We start from the raw sequence: 20,401 nt of genomic DNA on the forward strand, positions 1-20,401 counted from the left end.
AATGTTTAAAAAAGATGAGCAATATACAGTACGTACCCATGTGGATGTGTTATCTATTTGCATTAGTATAACCCCACATTCGGTTACCTGCATTTCCCATGTGACGGACAATAACCGCCTCGCGATCAGGAGCTCAGTGGCTTGTGCAGAGCGTCGGCAGGTGCTGTCTGCTATAGGCTGGTGGCGCATTACATTAGCGTTTGCACGCGTCACCAGTGGGCGCTTCTGCCTTCTTTTCTCTCCTCTCCCTCGTCTTCTGCAGCGCACAAAACGAGCGCAGCCGCCGGAGGGATGTGACTCTGCTCCCTCTCTCTCTCTCCCTCTCTCTCTCTCTCTCTCCCGCTCGTTTCCAACTCTGCTCCATCTCCTTTGGCAGCATCTCTCGGAGTGTACTAAAAGGACGAGGTCGTGGAGCATCGCGTTCTCCTGACTCCGCGCGATTGTGGGATTTATTTGCCGAGGTCTTTCTTTTTTGCTTTCTGTTTTTTTTTTTTTTTTTTTTTTCTACCCCCCCTCTTCTTTCGCCCTGCGTGATCCTCGGAGTAGACGCGGAGCTCTAAGTAAAGAAGTGGATCACGCTAACCTTTTCCCTCGTGGTGGTGCTGAGGATGATTTCTGGACACTAGTAGGTGCAGCGGCAACGCGGCTCGTACATAGCAGGATTACGCGCAAGGCAGTTTGATGAAGAGGAAAAAACTGCGCGGAACAAGTAAGTGTCCTGACAAACCACTTTTGACTATTTCATTTCATCTGCCGCCCCGTGTTGTCCAACTAAAGCGTTATTCAAGGGGGTACATTTAATCTGATCACACGCTGCACGGACGGTAACACCGATCGCCTCCACGACTGTTGGATCATTTCTTAGATGCGTAAAGTTAAAACCCTCTCGCATCGCTGCAACGATACGGCTCACGAAGGAGCTGCTGAGTAGATACCGACTTTCCTGTGTTTTCTGAACCACAACATTGTAGCTTTTTGGGGAGACTTAACAATATGACCCGCGAGGAACACTTTATTTCCCCGTTCAGGCTTCGATTCAAATTTGAAGTTACTTGTCCATTTCTTTTTTTTTTTTTTATCTTAATAGGATGAGTCAGTGCACTGCCCCGTGGAGATGTGCGTATTTGCCCAGATAGCCCTTGTTAAGAAAAAAAAAAAAAGGACACAGAGTGCAGTCTTGCCTGCCACTGCTGCTGCTTCTGCTGCTGATGATGACTGCGATTGCACAAATGCTTTGGATGCTCCTAGTGGGATTTCTTCTGTTGGGGCTCATTTCCCTCTCATCTAGGACTATCTCCATATGGTGCCGCTTTGCTCAGTCACACAGAAGCGGGGTGAGGGTTGTACTTTAGAAAGTTCTTTAGCTGATTTGAATAATGTACAAAATGATTTTTTTTTTATTTTTTTTTGGCATTTCGTTTTATTCCTCCAGGCTAAAATACATAAAGAAAAAAATAAATAAATACACTGCTGCATCTGCAAAGCACCACCATATTCTGTTGGGTTTTGTCCCTATATCATCTCCGTTCATGTTTATGGTCCCCGTGCACAGGTGTGAGGGATACCGTGCAAGCAGTAGGCAAATGAGGTGAGCCGTCTTTGAAGCAGAGAGGAATATTACGAAACAGGCAATATCCTCTAGCTTGGATGACTTTGTGTAGCGCCATTTGCTTTGTAACGTCTTTGATTGAACCCTAGTGGCAATTACAGTTAAAAGAGGCAGTTTGCCTTTGGCGAGTGAAATGGATTGAAAAATGTTAAAAAAAACAAAATAAAATAAAAAAACATTGTCTCCGGCAGCTCTTCATTCGTGTGCGTCTGCGATTGAGGGGTCTCCAGAGGGCATAGCGTCTAGATATTATCTGTAAAGTGTTAACCCTGCACTGAAACAACATGGTCCACTAACACTAATGCTATAGATCAGTGGTTCCCAAAGTAGAGCCAGAAAAATGTACATTTATTTGCTAAAATGTGTCGCATTAAATCAGTATTTAGCTATAGTCATTGCAGATGTTGTTTTTCGTGTAATTTTAGCTATGAAATAATTACAAATCCCTTTTGAATAGAGTAAATTGCAAATATTGGCGGCCCCGGGAGATTTTTGGATCAATAAGGGGTCCTTGATGTCTTGGACTTTGGAAATGGCTGCTGTAGATTATCAGATGCATAAATGTCACCCTTTTTCTAGCCATTTCTACAGGTATGTTTTATTTGTACCATTAATTGAAATTATTATAAATATTAATTTAGATATTTCACTAGAGGCTTACAAAAATGGCATAATTGAGAAAAAAATATTATTAAGGATGCCCTCCCACTTGTCCATCCAAAGTGCAGAAAGTCCGTCCTGTGCGGTTTGTGTGAGTGCGGCTGATCAGCTGAACTACCTGCAGCGTGATGAACTGTCATTTGTTGCAGAAATAATTATATTTTTTATATGTAGCTCTTGAGAAACCGCTACAGATAAGTGCTCACCTTTCGCTGAAAGGAGAACAGAAGTTTAGAAGCCTCTATATCCTTTGCCCAGGGCTGGTTGTTGCAGAAATGTCTAAAACTCTTCTTCAGGAGCAGATATCACAAATGCAGCTCAAAGCAAACTCGCATTATTTCATGCTGCTGGGATGATTGTTTCTGTTCCCTTCGCATTTCACTTGCTAATGGCACATGCTTTGGTCCATAAACAGGCCGCACAGCTTAGTTTGCTTTGGCAGGTGTGAGGGCCGGCCAGCGAGATGTCTCTAGTAGAGGATTAGTTTAGAAACTGTAGCATATTTAATATAATGTGGACTTGTTTAAACTGTCCAAAGAAAATATATTGCATCGTTTTTTTTGTATATAAATAAAATAAAGAGTTTTTTTTAAAGGCAGCAAATAATCGTTTGATCGTTTGAATAATTGTGATTTCAATTTTATTTTTATTTTTTTTATCTTATGATATTGTACCCAGATCGTCATAGTTTAAGGATCCATCGCAACAATGTGTTGTTATTGGCAGCTTCTGTCTTAAAGCACAGTGAACAACACATGATTGTACTCGTGTGTCAAGTTTTCCCCCGGTCCTCACTGCCCACTAAGTCATGACGATGAATGAGTGAATGAATGTAAGAAAGTCTGAGTAACTAGCTCGTCAGGAAGGTGGCTAATTGAGGCCCCTAGTTACTCGGATAGAATCTCCAAAGTGGAAACTCAAGTCCCGTTGGCAGAATAAAAGTCTGTTGCCATTGTTAGTAGTTGGTCCATTTTTGTAATCGATTCACTGAGGCAACAATATTGCCCTGGGGCCATGATGGAAACATGACTTCTTTCCGCTAGGACTCAAGGCTTAGATTTATATTACACTCTTTAAGATACCCAAAACGCTTTAAATTGCTGTACTTTTGTAACCACAGCTGCCCTGACAGAAAGGTGGCTTCCAATGGTCTGTCATGGCCAAAACCAGACAAACGACCGTCAATGTGAAGTTAAATGACAACTATAGTATTATAAACTATATAATAGTGGGCTTTAAGTGTGTCTCTATCAGAAACTTGTTTAATACAAGCTGGAATGAAAAGGGCTTCATACTGTATTTATCATATCATGCTGCCTAGATGTTCATCATATTCCTTCAATGCAATATATATTCAGCCTTATCCGTACATCATGACAAGCCACTCACATGTGAAGTGGACACGTTTATTATGTTATCATTGAAATTGCAGTGGAAAAAAAAAAAAGTCTCCCGAGAGAGAATGTGGCGCTCAAGCAGCTGTAGCCTTTTTTATCCCTCACTAACATCACTTGGAGATTTCCTGTTCAAATTGAAATTATTGTTGGCTTTTAGGAATTACCGCTTCAGTCTTTATGATGCTGCTACCTAATCACCCACAGGCCTCTAGAGAAGCATGCAACTATTTTTTAAGAGTTAAACATTTAAGTGCCCATAACCTAAAGAAATTGCTGCAGTATATCTGATGATTTTTTCCCCTGTGTCTGTACGTGCTCCTTCTCTAAATCCTAACCCCTGATATAGAGCAACATTTATCGGACTAATATACCTTATGGTGTTTTATACACTACTTTTGGACACCTGAGCCCTTTGGTGTTTCATTCAGTGTAAGTTGAAGTAATGCTCAGACTTTAAATTGTCAGTGTACAAAATGGAACTACAAGAGAATCACCAGCCGTTGATTCACTGACAAATGAAGCAGGTAAAATTATGTATAGAAAAACAACAACAGAGAGACTTAATGCAGATGTTTGCGACTATCCAGCTTGCAGCACAGGGTTACTGGAATTCAGATTGAGTATTTCCTTGGTGGCGAATTGTCTTTGCTTCGCACAAACACATTCCCAGATAGCTGTCATTAAGACAATAACACAGTGGAAATGACCATGACCCACGTCCTTTGAATACCTAATCTTTGTGCTACTCCTGTCCTGTTTAGATAACATTCTCCCATCTGCATACAGACCCTGCGTTTACAGCCCATGTGATTGCAAACGGCTTTCGTTGCCTCACTTATATTCCATTTTGCAATTGCTGTGCCCTCAGAGGGGAAATAGATGCATTTAACCACATCTCATATCAATTATATGGCAAACAACAGCGGCGCTAACCAGGAAGCCGTCTCATTTAGCAAGGAGCGCATTTAGCTGACGACTCCCATTTGCTACGGTGGAGGTGAGAGCGTGATGCCTCATTACATTTGGCATAGAAATCTCTCGCTGGTCGTCTCGCCGGGAAGAAACCCATAAGGAAAAAGCCACCTTTACCTTATAAGGATGCAGAAACGTGCTTTTCTCTTGATTTAGCCACGTTGACTTCAACAAGAATTACTTAATGTAAACTTTACTGGAGGAAAAAGGGTGTGGTTTCAAAAGTATACAGTATGAGAGCCGTTTTATTTCTAAAAACTTTTTTTTTTTTTTAAATCAGTCTAGATTGCGCTTTTTTTTTCAGAAAAAGAAAATGATTTGGACTTTTTGTGTGCAGGGAAGAATGTATTACACCAAATGAAGGTTGCAATGAAACACGCAGGAGCTCTTCGTCTGAACCTTGCAAAACATTTTACACATGTTTCTATATAAACACAGATCCTTTGCAATAATGCTGTATTTAAGGATGTTTCTTTAGTATGCTATACTTAAATATTACTTATATATTTCTGAAGAGATATCACAGAGGGTTTTCCAAATTAAGAATCTGTTATGCAGCATGAGAGCCCCTTTTTATTCAGTTGTCAGACTATCTGGAGATTATGCCCCCTTTAGATCCTGGAACTTAAAAAAATAATACTTTCAAAAGGAGGTGTGGAATTGAGCTGTCACTTTGTCGGCCAAAAAAACCACCAAAACTTTGCATCATTAACTACGCTAAGACTGGGGAATGCATGCAAAATCTTACTTTGTCAACATTTGAGACCATGCAATTTATGTGACAGGCATATTTACCTGAAAAGAAAAATCACAAAAGGAAAAACAAAACAGAATCTAGAAAATAATGGAGGAGTCTGTCAAAGATGTAACTGTACGGCTATTGGCAATGGGACATAGCATCATATATCAAGTTATACCTTTTGAGACTTTGAGATCACAAAGGCCATTTATTTGTTGTCGATATTTGTAAAATAACCTTCTCCTTGTGGACTAATATATAGTTTACATTTGTTTTTTGTACTGTCTCTCTGCCACTGCCTCCCACAGTGAAAATGTTTTGTGGCTGTATTTAGGTCTTTTTTTTAAGAATTCCAAAGATAGCCCAGGATAATCCGCACAATGGGGTGGAATTGTAGAATGAAGGGGCTGGGTTGGACTCTTAATCCTGAGAGCAGTATCACTTTTCTCTCGCTGTGATGTAGGTCAGAGCCCGTCCTGCGCCACAGCAATTACAGTTCTCCTCTCCGTCTCTCCATGTAAGAAAACTTTTAATGGTCTTTTAAGGAATCCATAGCTGCCTTTTGTGAAACAAGGCCTCAAGCATTGTAAAAAATAATGGGAGTATGGATAAGGATGCCATAACCATCAGGTCCAGGTCTTATTTTTTTGAAATGTATGAAAAGTATATCTTTCCCAGTTGCTGAAATAGATCTCAAGGCATACTGTCTTCCTAGGTTTTAATACTATATTTCACTGAAAAATTGGGGGCCTATATAATAATATTGCCCCTATAGGCCATCAGCGCCACTGCAGGTATTGTAGCATGTTTTTTTTTTAACTCATTAATTGTCTGTGAGAGTAAATACTACGCTGACAGAAAAGACAAAGGGAGAGAGGGATATTGTACATCCAATTACACAATGGATACTTTTTGTCAAACTTAGCTGTAAATACTGTTTAAGTGGCGCAAGCCTGCAGTTAGCTTTGCCCGCTAGCCTGTAAGCTTCTTCTTCGGGAGTCCATTAGTGTGTATTGTGGTCTTCGACCCGGTGCAGGAAAGCTGCAAGCGTGGTTTTCTGGCCAGAGACACCGGGGGAGATGAAAAAAAATCATCCCATCAACACTTGTATTACCCCCAGACGGACTAAGAAAAGGATTTATTAAGGTAAACAAGTTACTTACTACTGCTTAATGAATTATATCGGCTAATGTCCCCGTTTCCCCAACCTGTCCCAACAGCGGGAATAAATATAGTACGTACATACGGGCGGGGGTCACGGACCCCATCAATTATTATATGGGGGGTCGTGGCCCCAAAAGGCCGAGAACCACTGCTTTATCTGGTAGACATTCATTAGGAGCAGGGGCCAAAAATGTAAACGCAATGTTGGTTGGGAGCGGATACAGGCTTCCCTCAAAATAATGATTTGACTACTTTTAAATAGACTGTAAATTACCAATCCACATTTTGAAGGTTCTAAAGGATTTTGTGAGGCTACTGTTTGTTGTACTTTGAATTATAAATAACAATAATAAGCTCATGTTAATTCATGTATTATTAATAATGACACAGTGGCCCGCATCAGGCCCGATTTTTCTGTTAGTCCCACTTTCTTACTGTCACAGTGGTTCACTGTGGCACTACTTTTAGCATTTTGAAATGTTCCTCCTTCACAGGACTCGTCAGTGCGACCAAGCAGAAACAAACTGAACAGTGTCCTGTCTTTTTAATATGACATTGTGCGCTCTATGTTGTGAGCAAATGAGCACTTTATGAAGCTCTAGGAGAGATAGTGATCGAGACGAAGAGGGGTGTGTCAGCCAGTGCATGGTCGACTGCGGTCCATATATTCTTACTTCACGGTTAAAACTGATGCTTTTCATATTCTAGTAAGAAGACAGTGCTTGAACTTGTGATGTTTCCTTTGTAATGCTATGCAGTTGTAAACTTTTACCGGCATATGATCAGCTCACTGATCTGTCAGTCTCTCCAACCTGTCTCAGAAGCGTCTGGTCTCTCCATCCTTTGGCCTGTTGTCCATACCTTTTTTGAAAAAAACAAGTTTGCAGGGGCAAGTTTACAGCGCAGGGACGAGGACAGAGTGGGGCTGCGTCATCTGTGCTACCGCAACGCTTATGGGAAATGTAGTTCTAACTATAAGTCGACCCATATATCACCCGGCAATTATATGGGTATTTTACTATATGGGCTATCAGCTTATATTATGCCGATAACATTCAGATTCCACATCTTACGCCTGTTCGCTCAGCTCCGTTCCGCTGCAGGCCACCTCCTAACAGCAGCGACATCAACACCCACTACCTCCTCTTCAGTCCGCCCCGGTCCTCTCCGCCAGTGAGCACCTGCAAAGCAATGAGTTTGTGAAATTAAACGCCTAATGAAATAATAAACAACTATTTAGGGGCAGGCAAGCTATAAACTCCAGCCACACAGGAGATCGCTTTGAAGCTCGACAATTTCTCTTTCACTATCACTAGTTTTTCTTCCCCTCTTGCATACAAGAGAGAGAGGGGCAGACAAAGGGTGACGTGACTGAGAGCAATAGGAGCTTAATCGGGCTGTGTGATTGTTATTTATTGCGATACCACAAAATTGAAATATCAAGGTGTAAAATTGTGACATTTTCGTTAAAATAAAGTCCATGCAGAGGGCATTTACTTTGAAAATAGGGATGTTGTTGCCCTGGTGATCGCACCGCACTTTCCTGTGTGGTGCGATCTGAACTATGGAGCTTGATCCGACCAGACTCTGATGTAGCTGAAAAATAGAGTTGATCCGTTTCTTTGTCGGGGGTAACAGAGAGGCAGACCGGCAACGGAGGCTCTCGGAGCGGAGGGAGAGGATGTTTCTTAACAATTGAAATAGCAACATATTTGCTGCAGAGGTCGCGGTGGAGTGCAAAGGGGCGAACACGGAGAATTTGGAATCTGGTAAAAGGCCGATGTCTCTGGAACTGAAAGTGAAAATGAGCCCATGCACCGCACCCACAACGTCGTAGACCACAGGGGAACTGAGAAATATCACAGTGAAAATCTGTCCCAGGTTTGTACATAAGAATTAGAGACTTAATAAACCCTATGCCTCTAATAAAGCAGCCCCTGCTGTCACAGTTGAACACTGTCACATTTTACTGTTTAGAAGCATCATACTTATTATAGACATTTTTTAAAAATCGGCCAAAAATACTAGCTTTAACTAGGGCCTGATCAAAATGAAATTTTGGAGTCCGATACCAATATGAAGGGGGTTGGCATGGCCAATAGTCGATATATAGGCAGATTTTTTAATTTGATATAATTTTTTTTTTTCATCTCTCAAATAGCCAATGGTTGAACATTTGTTATTATAGTTAAGGTTTCAAATATAGAAATATATAGAAATATAACTGTAGAGGGTGACTGATTATTGGGGATTTTGATTGGTCGATGCCCATTTTTTCTGCTGATATTTTTGGCCAAATGTTAAAAAATGTCTCGCCCATAATCCTGTGTATGATGCCTCTAAACATGTCAGTGTTGAACTGTGACAGCAGGGGGCGCAGTATGAGGAGTATAGGGCTGATTTATTCAGGACATTCATATTTAATAGGTAATTCAGCAGATTCCCCCCAAAAAAATACACGTCTCTTCTGATTCCGAAATTATAAATACAAGTCTGCAACATAAAACACATAAAATAGGTATGCAATGTATCTCCGCTCCCCTGTGGCCTAGGAAGTTGTGGGAGGACTCATATCGGTCGGCCATTATATAGGTCGGGCTCGACTTTTGATATAATTCATCAATGGGCCAGTTAAGTTAATAATCACGTCTGAGGCTAACGAAAATCATCTTGCAGGCCTTGAGTGTGACATATATTTGCTTTATTGTCAAAAGGGCATATGAGGTAAAGCTTCCTGTGTCAAATCAGTCAAAAGACATGCTTGTATTACTCAGTGTGCTAAGCCAGTGAGTCAGTGTGTCTCCTCATGGCGGCTTAGACACTGAAGATGATGGGGAGGAGATGCAGAGGTTGAGGTGGCTGGTTGTTCTGCTGCACTAAGAATGTGTGGTCTTCCTCAGCCATTCTGCTGGCTGAGCAGAGACATGTTTCAGCTGTGACTGAGGTGATTGGTTAAGGTAGTGGTACCAGTGATTGATGGGCAGCAGATGGAGGGGGGTGTAGCCGGTCCGCCTGTCCCCGCAAGGAACATGCTCTGTTGAAGAAGCAAGGTTTATAATAAATCTATGGCAGCAATAAAGATTACAATAATATATGAAGGATGATTTAATGAACAGCTTTATGTTGCTTTTTTTCCAGTGTAAAAAATACACACTTAAGATGAGACACGGCAGGTGAAAGTACTGATTTTTCACGCAGTGGCCGAAGTGGAGATTTTTAGCTAGTTTCCTCCGTTTACATCTTAGTTTTCATGTCAGAGTATAGAAATGATAAAACCTACCCCGTAGGATACTTGTTTTATGATGTCTTGTTCACGAGCGAGGTGGAGATATCCCGGAAGTAGCAGCTACGCAAAGCTGTCTTTCCCATGGGTATTCGTTCTCAAATATCGACAGATTTTACATCCACCTGTTCTATGAAAGGTTCCTGCAATGATGCTATTGATCACCCAAATATGGTATTTCTTCTTCTGGGAGACGGCCGGTACAGAACAGCGGAGAAGTCTGCCGCGCATCTGCACTCGGTACAAAACGTTTGGACTAGTTTTCTGCGAGTAGGCCACTATAACAGTTCTTTTTAATATCTAATTCCAAGCCTGATTTTTTCAGCTTTTAACCCAAAAAACACAAAGCAAAATGGAATTAGTTTATTAAAAAATTATTTAGATTTAAAAAATATAGGCAATGTTCTTGCACAATATGCCTTTTTTTAATATGAAAACATAAAATGACAGAAAACTTGCAATACATTTTTTCTCTTATATATATATATTATATATGTAATGTTCAGTCCAAGTTTCAAATTGATATCTCTAATGTTTTCCCCTGTTCACCTGCAGTGTCTCGCCTTAACACTATAAACTAACAGACAAGGGATTTAAATACACCGTCAATTAGACAACATTAAGTATCCAATATGCAATACAGAATTTTTCTTGTGGTGATGGCGCAAAGTTGAGAGAGCAACCCGTGCTTGAGCAGCTCTTGTTTCAATTTCAACTGGCACTGAAGTGCATACAACAACAGTTTATTCACTGAATAAATGTTTATATCACCCAATTCCCCTGTCCTCGCATGCCTTTGAACAGTCAGGGAAGGCAGTGTCAGAGGATTCACTGCACAGTTGAAATGGCTTCGGTTTGACTTAGGGTTGTGCCGATGGACGATGTCATCGTCCATCGGCGATGGATGAGCAACATCACGATGTAGAGCCACCATCGTGATGCCACGCCCCCTCCCGTCAAAAACACGCACTGGTCTTCTGTGGGCCTTGCAAACCTACAAACTTTGCAGGGATTGCACTGTAAATTAAATCACTGATGTAACTAATATGCGCGCTAGTGTCAGTACCTGCCAGAAGCCACGATGTGTTAGCCGTAATTATTAACGTAAAGACGCAGCTGCTCTGTTTATGACGCGCGGGGCTCTCTCTCTCTCTCTCTCTCTCTCTCTCTCTCTCTCTCTCTGCAGCTCAGAGTTTAACAGCGCGTGGTTTTGTTTTGCTTTGCTGCGTATTGAAACTTAAACCGTTTTAAAATGAGATGGCTCTCACATCGGAGCTAGCTGAGCGCGTGGACTATTCTCACGAAGGACCGAGAGAGGAAAGAGAGAGGAGAGAGAAAGAGGCGGTGCAGGAGTTAAGAGGTTAGAGCACACGGACCGGGCGGCGCGTGGAGCGGCTTCAAAAATGTAGCTACGACGCAAACTTCTAAATATTGTCCCGTTCACCCACTGTTTCTTAAACATTACGTTAAAACTGAGCAAATGCAAATAATAAGCTCCGACTTACATTTGTATTAGTGGAGAAGAGCCTTGGAGTTCACGCTCTGAATACGTCGTTCTCCTCTCAGACTTTACGCACGAGTTTTAACACATTTCTTTTGCAAAAGTCGTGTCCGTGACTCTGTTCAAATCATGTTTAGTTTAGATCCATTTATCTGCAATCTCACATTTTCCTAACATACATAGTAATATGCAGCATATATATAGGCTATGCAAATGTCTTTAAAAAAAAATGCTTATAATGAGAAATGGACGATATCATCGTCCATCACGATGGTTCACTGTAAACATCGTCAACGGCCAATTAAGGGGACATCGCCCAACCCTAGTTTGACTCAGATGCAGTAGTCTGTGTAAAATGACATCTAAAAAAGTTATTTGGATTTTAAATTTCAGAAACCAGCAGGAAACATTCTTCAATTAGCATAGCAGCAAACAAGCTTTTCAATAATGGTCTCTACCAATTCCCTGTACAGCTGTTTTTTCCTTTGATTAGAATTAGTGTCATTCTGATAATATAGCGGTGTAGATTTGTTCATCTAGCTAATCTCTTGCATATTGGAAGGGAATATTTTCATTGTCCACACCTGCTGTTTTAGTGAAAGGAGTGTCTTTGGCGCGTTCCTCGGTTTTCCTCTCGGCTGCATATTTGAGCTTGTTAGTCCGCTAGACAAACAGGCACACTGGTTTAGCAGCTGTTTCTTCTTCTGTTCCACCTGAAAATATCACTTCTGCTGCATATCCCCAGGTTTATATCACGTCTGTTCTGCCCGCTTCTCTGTTCCCACTTCACTCTCACTTCATTTACAGTACCCCCAAAATAATAGCTGCGTCCTAATCAGGTTTCTGTTGTCGAATGCTTGTCGTTTTTGGATCAAAATGTCATATTTTAATTACTTTCTGTTTAGATTGAATTCGAGGGAGCGACATCCACTTGCAAGCAGTTGGAGGAGAGTCCATGAGCCCTTGGCAACTAAAGATGATGTTGCCATGGAAACAAATTGTTCTGCTATCAATCACTGGATGCCTTGCAGGTAAGATATTTGGTTTCAGTGTAGTGTTCTGTGTTAACACAATCCCTCTCAATATTATACTGAATACTATTATGTATAGATATTGAAATACATGAATAGTGCTCTGCTATTATGCAAAGTAGTTTATTTGAATGTGTTTCCCTGGGGTGAAACAAACTGCAAACCGTTTTTTTGTTTTTTTTTCTTGACTATATTCATATGCTCCAGACGCTCTAGCTGTCGCACGTGTTCAACACTTTTTTTTAGTCTGTGCTAAGTACTGTATGTCTGGTATTGTTGTGCATAACTCTCTGTTGATGAGTTCTGAGGTTAATAATGAGAAAAATCCAAACAATCACGAGTTTTGAGAAAGGAGTTGAGCGCTTTAATTGATCTCAACTCTTTTAACGTACTGTACAGAGGAAAATATTACAGGAATCTTTTTTGAAAACATCTTTTGAAAATTGTTTTAGCACATACTGTAAAAAACCTCAAAGTAACATCCTTTGTCATGAGGCAATCCAATGTACTTTGTTACAAATTCCAGACGTCATTAGATGATGTCAAAAGAATATTCTCTTGTGTATTGTAAGCAGTGAAAGAAGGTCAAATTCTCTCATGAATGTAATGCCTGTTACACAAGGGCACGAACATAACTGTGCCGCCCCAAAGTGGATTGTTATAAAGCACTAATACTGATTTAATTCTTCTGACAATCTGCTATTTTAGTGATGTCATCATATCGTTATTCAGTCTAAATGCAGCTCTACTGTATGCTCAAATACAGACACTTTCCCATGAATTCCTCCTATTAATTAGTCTCTGTCATACTTTGAGTAAGTGACAGTGGGGTTTAATCCATCGCTATGAAGTATGAGCCCTCAGAACCAGTAGATGCCAATGTAAAAATACATAATGTATGCAAAAATCAAATGATGATCTCGGCTCTTGGTAAATTGCTAAATACTAGGGCTAGGACGATCCCTTTTTGGCTGATCCAATACGTATCATGATACTCATGGGCCGATCTGATATGTATCTTGATTCAATAAGTATTTATAATAAGTAATAGGTTTATTTTAAAATGTGTAAAAAGAGAAACCAAATGCCATTTGACATTTGGGTTAAAAATAGCATAAGTGAGCACTTCGCTGGGTCATGAAGTAAAAATAACAACAACAATGGGTGCTCTTCGAGGAGGAAGATAGAGGGCAAATAACGATAAGGTTCCTTACTAGAGTTGTGTAAAAATGGGCTACAATCCGAGGCACTCCGAAGATAAATAAAAAGTCCTTTATTGAAGAGGGACGTCTGCGCGTTTCGATCCCACAGCAGGATCTTCGTCAGGGCATAGAAGACGAATTGCACTCAGGTGTGCTTAAAGGGGGGGTATTATGCAAAATCGACTTTTTCAAGCTTTACATCATGTTATTATGTCATTACCTCATTAAAAACATGCCTGAAGTGTTGCCTTGGCACATTCACGTATTTTTGAGTAATCTGTAAAAACTCTGATGGCGGCCATTTTAGGGATAGGTTTGCCTGAGTCCTCCTAGGAACGCCCCCACCTCCTGGAGACGCCTCCGAGCTTTCATCACCAGCCGAGTAACCAACCACTGCTCCTCAGCAAAACCCCCTCCCCACTGATGCCCATGCCACAGACAGCGTGTGAGGGGGCGTGTCGGAAAGGGTCAGAGGTTCTTAAAGAGACAGAGGCCTATTTCAAGACATTCGCTACAGCCATTTTGAGAGAGCAATTTTATACAAGGCAGTTATTTTAATTTACTGCATTTACAAACCAACAGAAGGTTTCGTCATCATTGTAGTGTCCTATAGACTGGTGCTATATGATTGAAAAAAGCATAATACCCCCTCTTTAAATATACATACAAGTCATGTGACCAAAAATTTCACGTGAACAGACCACATGATGATCAAAAAACAAGGTATATACACACTGACTTAAATACAATAATACACACACACAGGTCGACAACAGAGGATGTGTTGACATGAAATAATCAAACCTACCGAGTGTCAACAAAAGTGAAGAGCAATGCTGGTAAAAAAAAAGTAGGTATCACATATAATATCACATATAAAAGCTCAATATAGACAAAAAAAACACGTGCGTAAGTGTGCTGCCATTTGACAGTTATTGAAGTGTTAAGATTGAAAAATGCATTAACACAAAATCTAACAAAGTGCTGTTACTGTTAGCATAGAGCCTCTCCTCTACGGGCCCACACGGGGTTGAAGAGAGAAGCGACCAAGCTCTTCCACGTTTTCCCTACTTAAGTACGGTTACACGATCCAAGTATAGTCAAAATCAAACATGTTGATTTTCTAAGCGGATAAAAAGGGGTGCTATTTTACAAGGCGTAATAATACCTTAGGAGCACTTCGACGTCTGTGCAATAATGTTGAAAACGGTGGCCTATTCCTTTAATATTTGCCACAATGATGCCAATTGACAATTTTATTGCCCAGGAACTTCAAAATTGCCCTTCCTTCCTCATCTGTCAATGCCTCTCGCTCAGAAGTAGCGCTCAACAATGTATTTTCGGGCTGTAAAACTCTGCATCCCACATTGATCCAATACAGGATGAAATTTGTTCTGTGTTTTTGTCACAAATCTGAGACCGCTTAAGCGAAAGTTACTGTGTCGAGAGTGGGCCTGTCTCTCTAAATAAGTGCAGACTGTGGACATCACACTGTTTTGAATGTGACACTTAGCCTGGAATCTTCTTGACACTTTTTATGTGAAAATTGCCTTAATATCCCTTATTATCTGTGTTCTTAAGTGTACTGAAATGATGATCAGCTGATCCGCCGTGGCTTGTGTTTAGGCTACTTAAAAACATCTGAGGAGTGACATTCAGACACCCGGTCCTGACAAGTTTTACAAAAGCTCAGACAGAGAAGCTTTAGGAGTGAGGAGGACACCCATTTCTTTATTAGTGTGGGGAAAGACATGAATATAATGTCTTTTGTTGTTGGAAATGATGCATATTTACATCATGATGTTCTTCCTGCGTCAAAACGTTGTCCGTGCTTTGTGGTTTGGATTGGAATATGTCCCAATTGATTACTTTTCCCATATGGAGTAACTGGAGTAATCTTATCTTATCTTAACCTGAATAATAACGGCATGTAAACGGAGTCAATCATTCATGACATCATTGAACAATTTTCCTCTGTTGGTTGGTTTGTTTGGTTTCTTGGTTCAGCGCCTGCCCCTCAAAATGTCCCCACAGAAATTTAGCAGAGATTTAAAATGATCAATGAGCTCTTGACAGTTGCTTTGGGGATTTTGCCATTCCAAGGTGAGCTGCTGCTGCTGTTGTCTCTTACTGTAGGTTAGAGGTTAAAAATAGAATCTCACTCGCAGTAATCCCTTTTATAAAAAAACAGAGTCTATGCTTCATTGAAAAAAGCAGAGCAGCTGTGAATAACCTCATCTGTTTGGACCACGCAGGCTGCGGTGGTTGTATAAGTCAGTGTGTCCTCCTGAGGACTGTCTCCCTTTACAAATTCTGACCACGCATCCAGGGGCGACAGCGAGTCCTATCTGTTTCCTGTTAATAGTGGTCCTGATCATTATCTAGATGCAAGATTGAATCTCATCTCATCTTTTAGTAATCTCCCTGCCACCCTCTCCCACCTGCACTTGTTGTGACTGCTTTGGGATAGCACCAAAAGACAACGTACATTCTTCCAACAAATGTCAAGCCTTGTTCAAGTGACACTGAAAAGCCCGGTGATTACAATTCAAATTGGCACATGAGTACCTCTATAAAGGCTGGTTCACCTTCCACACAGACAACAATTGGAATTGTTCGGAAAGCCAGCTGTTTTTTTCAGATAAAAAACACTGGCCACTTTGGAGCATTGTGATTGTGCCCTTCAAAACACTTGGCAATCACGACAGCCCATAGCAATCATGAGAAGATGTTGGAGATTAAGATGGTCTGGCATCATTTTGAGAGTGCATTGTTGTCAGGATTGATGTTGCACAGAGGTTAATTCATAATGAAAATGAAAAGTAATTGATTATTGACTTTGATTTGTGATTACACTAATACAGGCTATAGCTATAAGAAAGAAGAGATCGAGATGTTGGGGTTTTCATTTCGGTACATGGAATAAATAAAGTCCAGTGGCTTGCAGTGATATGAAAGGGGGTGGGACTAAATAAGGTCACAATTCAACCCAAAATTTCTCGAACAAATGCTTTGTCTTGTTATGCACAACATGCAGTATTGTTATTTTAAGTTGTTTGAAATAAACTAAAACTAAAAAACTAAAACTAGAATCTGCTAAATTTAATTGTTGGATCCGTGCTTTGTCCACACAGCAATAATGATTTCAGAATCCATCGATCAAAATCAAAATGGGTTTATTTATGTATTAAAGGGGCTAGATACAAGTTGGCCATTTTATACTCACTACTGCCACCTCAGGTCATGCGTGTAACTGCACCTTCTATATTAAGCTCGTGCATGACGGCAATTCGGACCCGAAGTAACACCTGTTTGAGTGACAGTGCAGGATTTTAGAGGCAGTTGTGGTGAACAGGTCTGGGCTCATTCTACACATTAGGACATTGCGGAAACATGTAGGGGGAGGAAAATACATAATTTCAACATTTTTAAACTCTGTATAGTCCCTTTAATGTATTAATTTAAGTATAATCTGAATAAAATAACAATAAAAATACTAGTTGCCCTTTACTTGATAGCACAATTATAACATAGCAATTGTAGAGAAATTGCACGGTTCTAAAAAAAAAAAAAAAGTGCAATAACATGGTAATAAAAGTAAATAAAAAGTACATAAACAGAACGCACCAAAAGTATTTCATTTATCTTAGCCCTCCCTAACCTCCAGTAACCTGCAAATGACCAAGAAACAAGTATTTTCTGGGTAATAATATAGAATCATGGCTACAAAATGCTCTTTATTCACCAAATAAATCAAGATCATTACTAATTTTAAAATTACAAACAAACTCTTCATTTTTCCAGGCCTTGCATTTACTGTTTTTCAGGAAGATATGTTTTGTGTATGCACCATGGCTTCGAATTCTCGATGCAAAGAACCATGTTGAACTGTTAGCCACATGTTGCACGAGTGATAGCTGTAGGATATTAATTAGGCCTATACTCCATCCGTCTGTTGACTTTGCCTTCATTTCTTCATTTTGTTCCAGATTGCGTTCCATTTCTCTTACTGTTAAGCAGCAGGCAGATGAGTGCATCCATATGCTCTCAGTTTCTTAGTCCATGTGTAGTGGCGTGTTGCTTCACACACACACACACACACACAACCGTGTCGTCTTCTGATGGATGCCATTCCTATGTGCATATGTACATTTTATCAGTACACTGACTTACAATTTAGAATTTGGAAATAACAATCGTTCTGTACATTTCTTGCTTGAGGCTCCAACACACGATCAGTGTCAGGAAAAGAAGCTCTTTGCTCCTGCTTCACCTTGTGTGCGTCTCTTATTTGCAGTGATGACTTTAGTTCAAGTGAAGCGACATGCTGTACTATTTTTCAATAAAATATATTTTCAAAGTTTATCGTTTTTAATATTTTTTGTTGTAATTGTGCATGTTCATTCTCATATATGGGTGTGCAATCCGCAAAGACTAATTAAGCTCCTTGGCTGTCTGAGGTCGATCAATACTTGAGATGCATATGTAAAATTATCTTAGCCCATTTGCAAAGGAATATTGGAATATCATGTTGTCAGCATTTTCATTTTGCAGCATTGTTGAACCGGGCTTTAGAAATGGATATTATAAATCTTGCATAGTGTTATGATGCATTGACAAGTCAAGTATTACACTGGCTGGAATGTCCACGCTTAAGTGCCACCGTGGTCAGTGTTGTGTTTCCCATTACTGTTTCAAGTGTCAGATCTCCTGAAAATGCAGCCATGCGCAGTAAAAGTGCTTACAAATACATAAGGGCCTAAAGAGAGATTTACTCACAGCACGATTAGAGCAAATAAACCACCATTTGGGGAGTGTCATATCAATCACAAGAGTGTTTTACTCTTCTTAATCTCAGTGTCTCTTTGTCCATTTGTCCATTTACTGATGTCATAAACAAATTCATTAGATGTATCTAGATTTAGGACACCGAGTAAGAACAAGAGCAATAATTTGTTTCCAGGGAAGAAGTGGCAGGCTCAGAAGACAGCCTTTATATACTTGTGAAAAACTAATATCAACTGAGTGCCAGAAAGTTGCCATTGTTGAGTTAGATAAAGTGTTGGTCCACGCGCTGCTGGGGCTGTTGTTGCAGTGCTCCACTATTTTCCTCTCCAGGTTAAAGAGACACATTTGTCTGCCTTGTTCTACTCTGGACTTTTCTTCCTCTTCTCTTCCAGCCTGCACAGAGGATGTCATCTTTCAAGGGCCGAGATGGATGACCGAGCCAAATGACCTAATTTTACCAATCAACTCTCCAAATCGCCAGGCCACCGTCTCATGTCAGGCTGAAGGCAGTCCGCCTCCACACTACAGGTAAACCAAACCCCCACATAAAACAATTGCATTTTCAGCACGCTTCAATGAGCCGTCCACATTCATCCCACTTCTGTCTCAGCTTAACTGCTTGTGAATCCTCATTGTTGCCGGTGTGGAAATCAAAGCGATTTCCAATAGAGCTGATTGCCATTGATCTGATGAAGTTTTCTGGACAGGAGTGAGCGATTAGGCGCTATCCAACAAAACATTCGGCTTCAAAGAGCAAGCGCTTAATTGAGCATCCATTCCTAATTGAAAAGCTTATCTGGGTTTCGGAGTTAAGATATGAGGTATGGAGTCAGCAGGCCAAAAGTCGTTACTACCGCCGCTTTGCTTGATGAATATGACAATTCACTCCGATGTGAGCGGGGTTAGCTTATTAATGATAAGATTTAAGCCAGTGTGCAGCTAAAGCCGGTGATTTATAATATGCTGCATGGATTAAGAAATCATTAGGAGAGAGGAGAAGATTGGAGTGGCTCATTTGCACTGCAGATCCTTTGATATCTTCTTGTTATTCCCTGAGCAGGGCAAGTCTGAAAATGGCAGCGTGCATAGCAGATTGTGTTTCGGAGCTAGGTCAGCACCATGGGTGGAGATATAAGCAACCAGAGGCAGGCAGGCTGTAACCTTGGCAGTTAAGAAAATGGGTTGTTGTGATTTGGTCTCAACTAGAAATGCACTTGCTGCCGATACTGGGGTTTGAGTATCTGCCGATATCCGGTATTTACCGGTACCAAGAGACTTTCTTAAAAGTGTCTTTCTCCGGAAAAAAAAAAAAATTGACTCTTTTCTCCTTTCTATAAGATCAATAAAGTCATATTTTATTGTCATGATGTTACAGATCAATTATCCATTATGTCTATTGATAAACTGATGGAGGAATATTAAACAAGGATCATTAGGCTTTTCTACACTAATTATCCTTGGGAACATTGATGTAAACAACTCACATGAAGTGATCTGATCATTACAAATACGTTAGATCAGTTATTTCTTAAACTAAAATACGATCACATGGCTTCAGCAGTGGTTATTTTATTGCATTAGGCTTCTTTAGGTATTCATATCATTTCTGACCCAGCCCTGATTAGTTTTTAGGAGCATTAGCATGCACCCACTAGCTTTAGCATGCTAATGCTATCGCGAATTTTGCGCAGCGATCAAAAATACATGTGCAAAGGTTAAAACTCTCCAGGTTCTTAGCTTTGAAACGATATACAGCATGCCCATATTCATTTAGATTTAGGTGGAAAGAGTTGCGTTTTTAAGGCGTGAGAGCCAAAACAGTTCAGTATCGGATATTTGTAGCTGATACCCAATATCGTTTTTTTTCCAGTATCGGCTCTGATATCCAATACCAGTATCGGATCAGAGCATCCCTAGTCTCAACAACTTATTCAAAAACATTTGTGATACACTTGCATATGCCCGAGCAAAATATTCGTTCTATACAAATAATAAAATACAAAACTGTTTTATTCGAGGTGGTAAATTTGCGACGATAATCTGTATGATCATTTT

At 40.3% G+C, this 20,401-nt stretch overlaps 1 protein-coding gene across 1 annotated transcript in view; it reads left to right on the plus strand.

The window, feature by feature from the left end:
- Positions 1-533: 533 nt before the first annotated feature.
- The window catches only part of cntn3b (contactin 3b), a 76,330-nt gene continuing 56,462 nt past the window's right edge, over positions 534-20,401 (plus strand). Inside the window, exons 1-3 of the mRNA XM_079578543.1 lie at positions 534-709; positions 12,231-12,356; positions 18,739-18,874. Of these exons, the coding sequence (XP_079434669.1) occupies positions 12,281-12,356; positions 18,739-18,874 (212 nt within the window). The 5' untranslated portion in view covers positions 534-709; positions 12,231-12,280. The remainder of the gene's footprint in view (positions 710-12,230; positions 12,357-18,738; positions 18,875-20,401) is intronic.

Source organism: Gobius niger, assembly GCF_951799975.1.
Source record: "Gobius niger genome assembly, chromosome: 20".
Taxonomy (NCBI): Eukaryota; Metazoa; Chordata; class Actinopteri; order Gobiiformes; family Gobiidae; genus Gobius; species Gobius niger.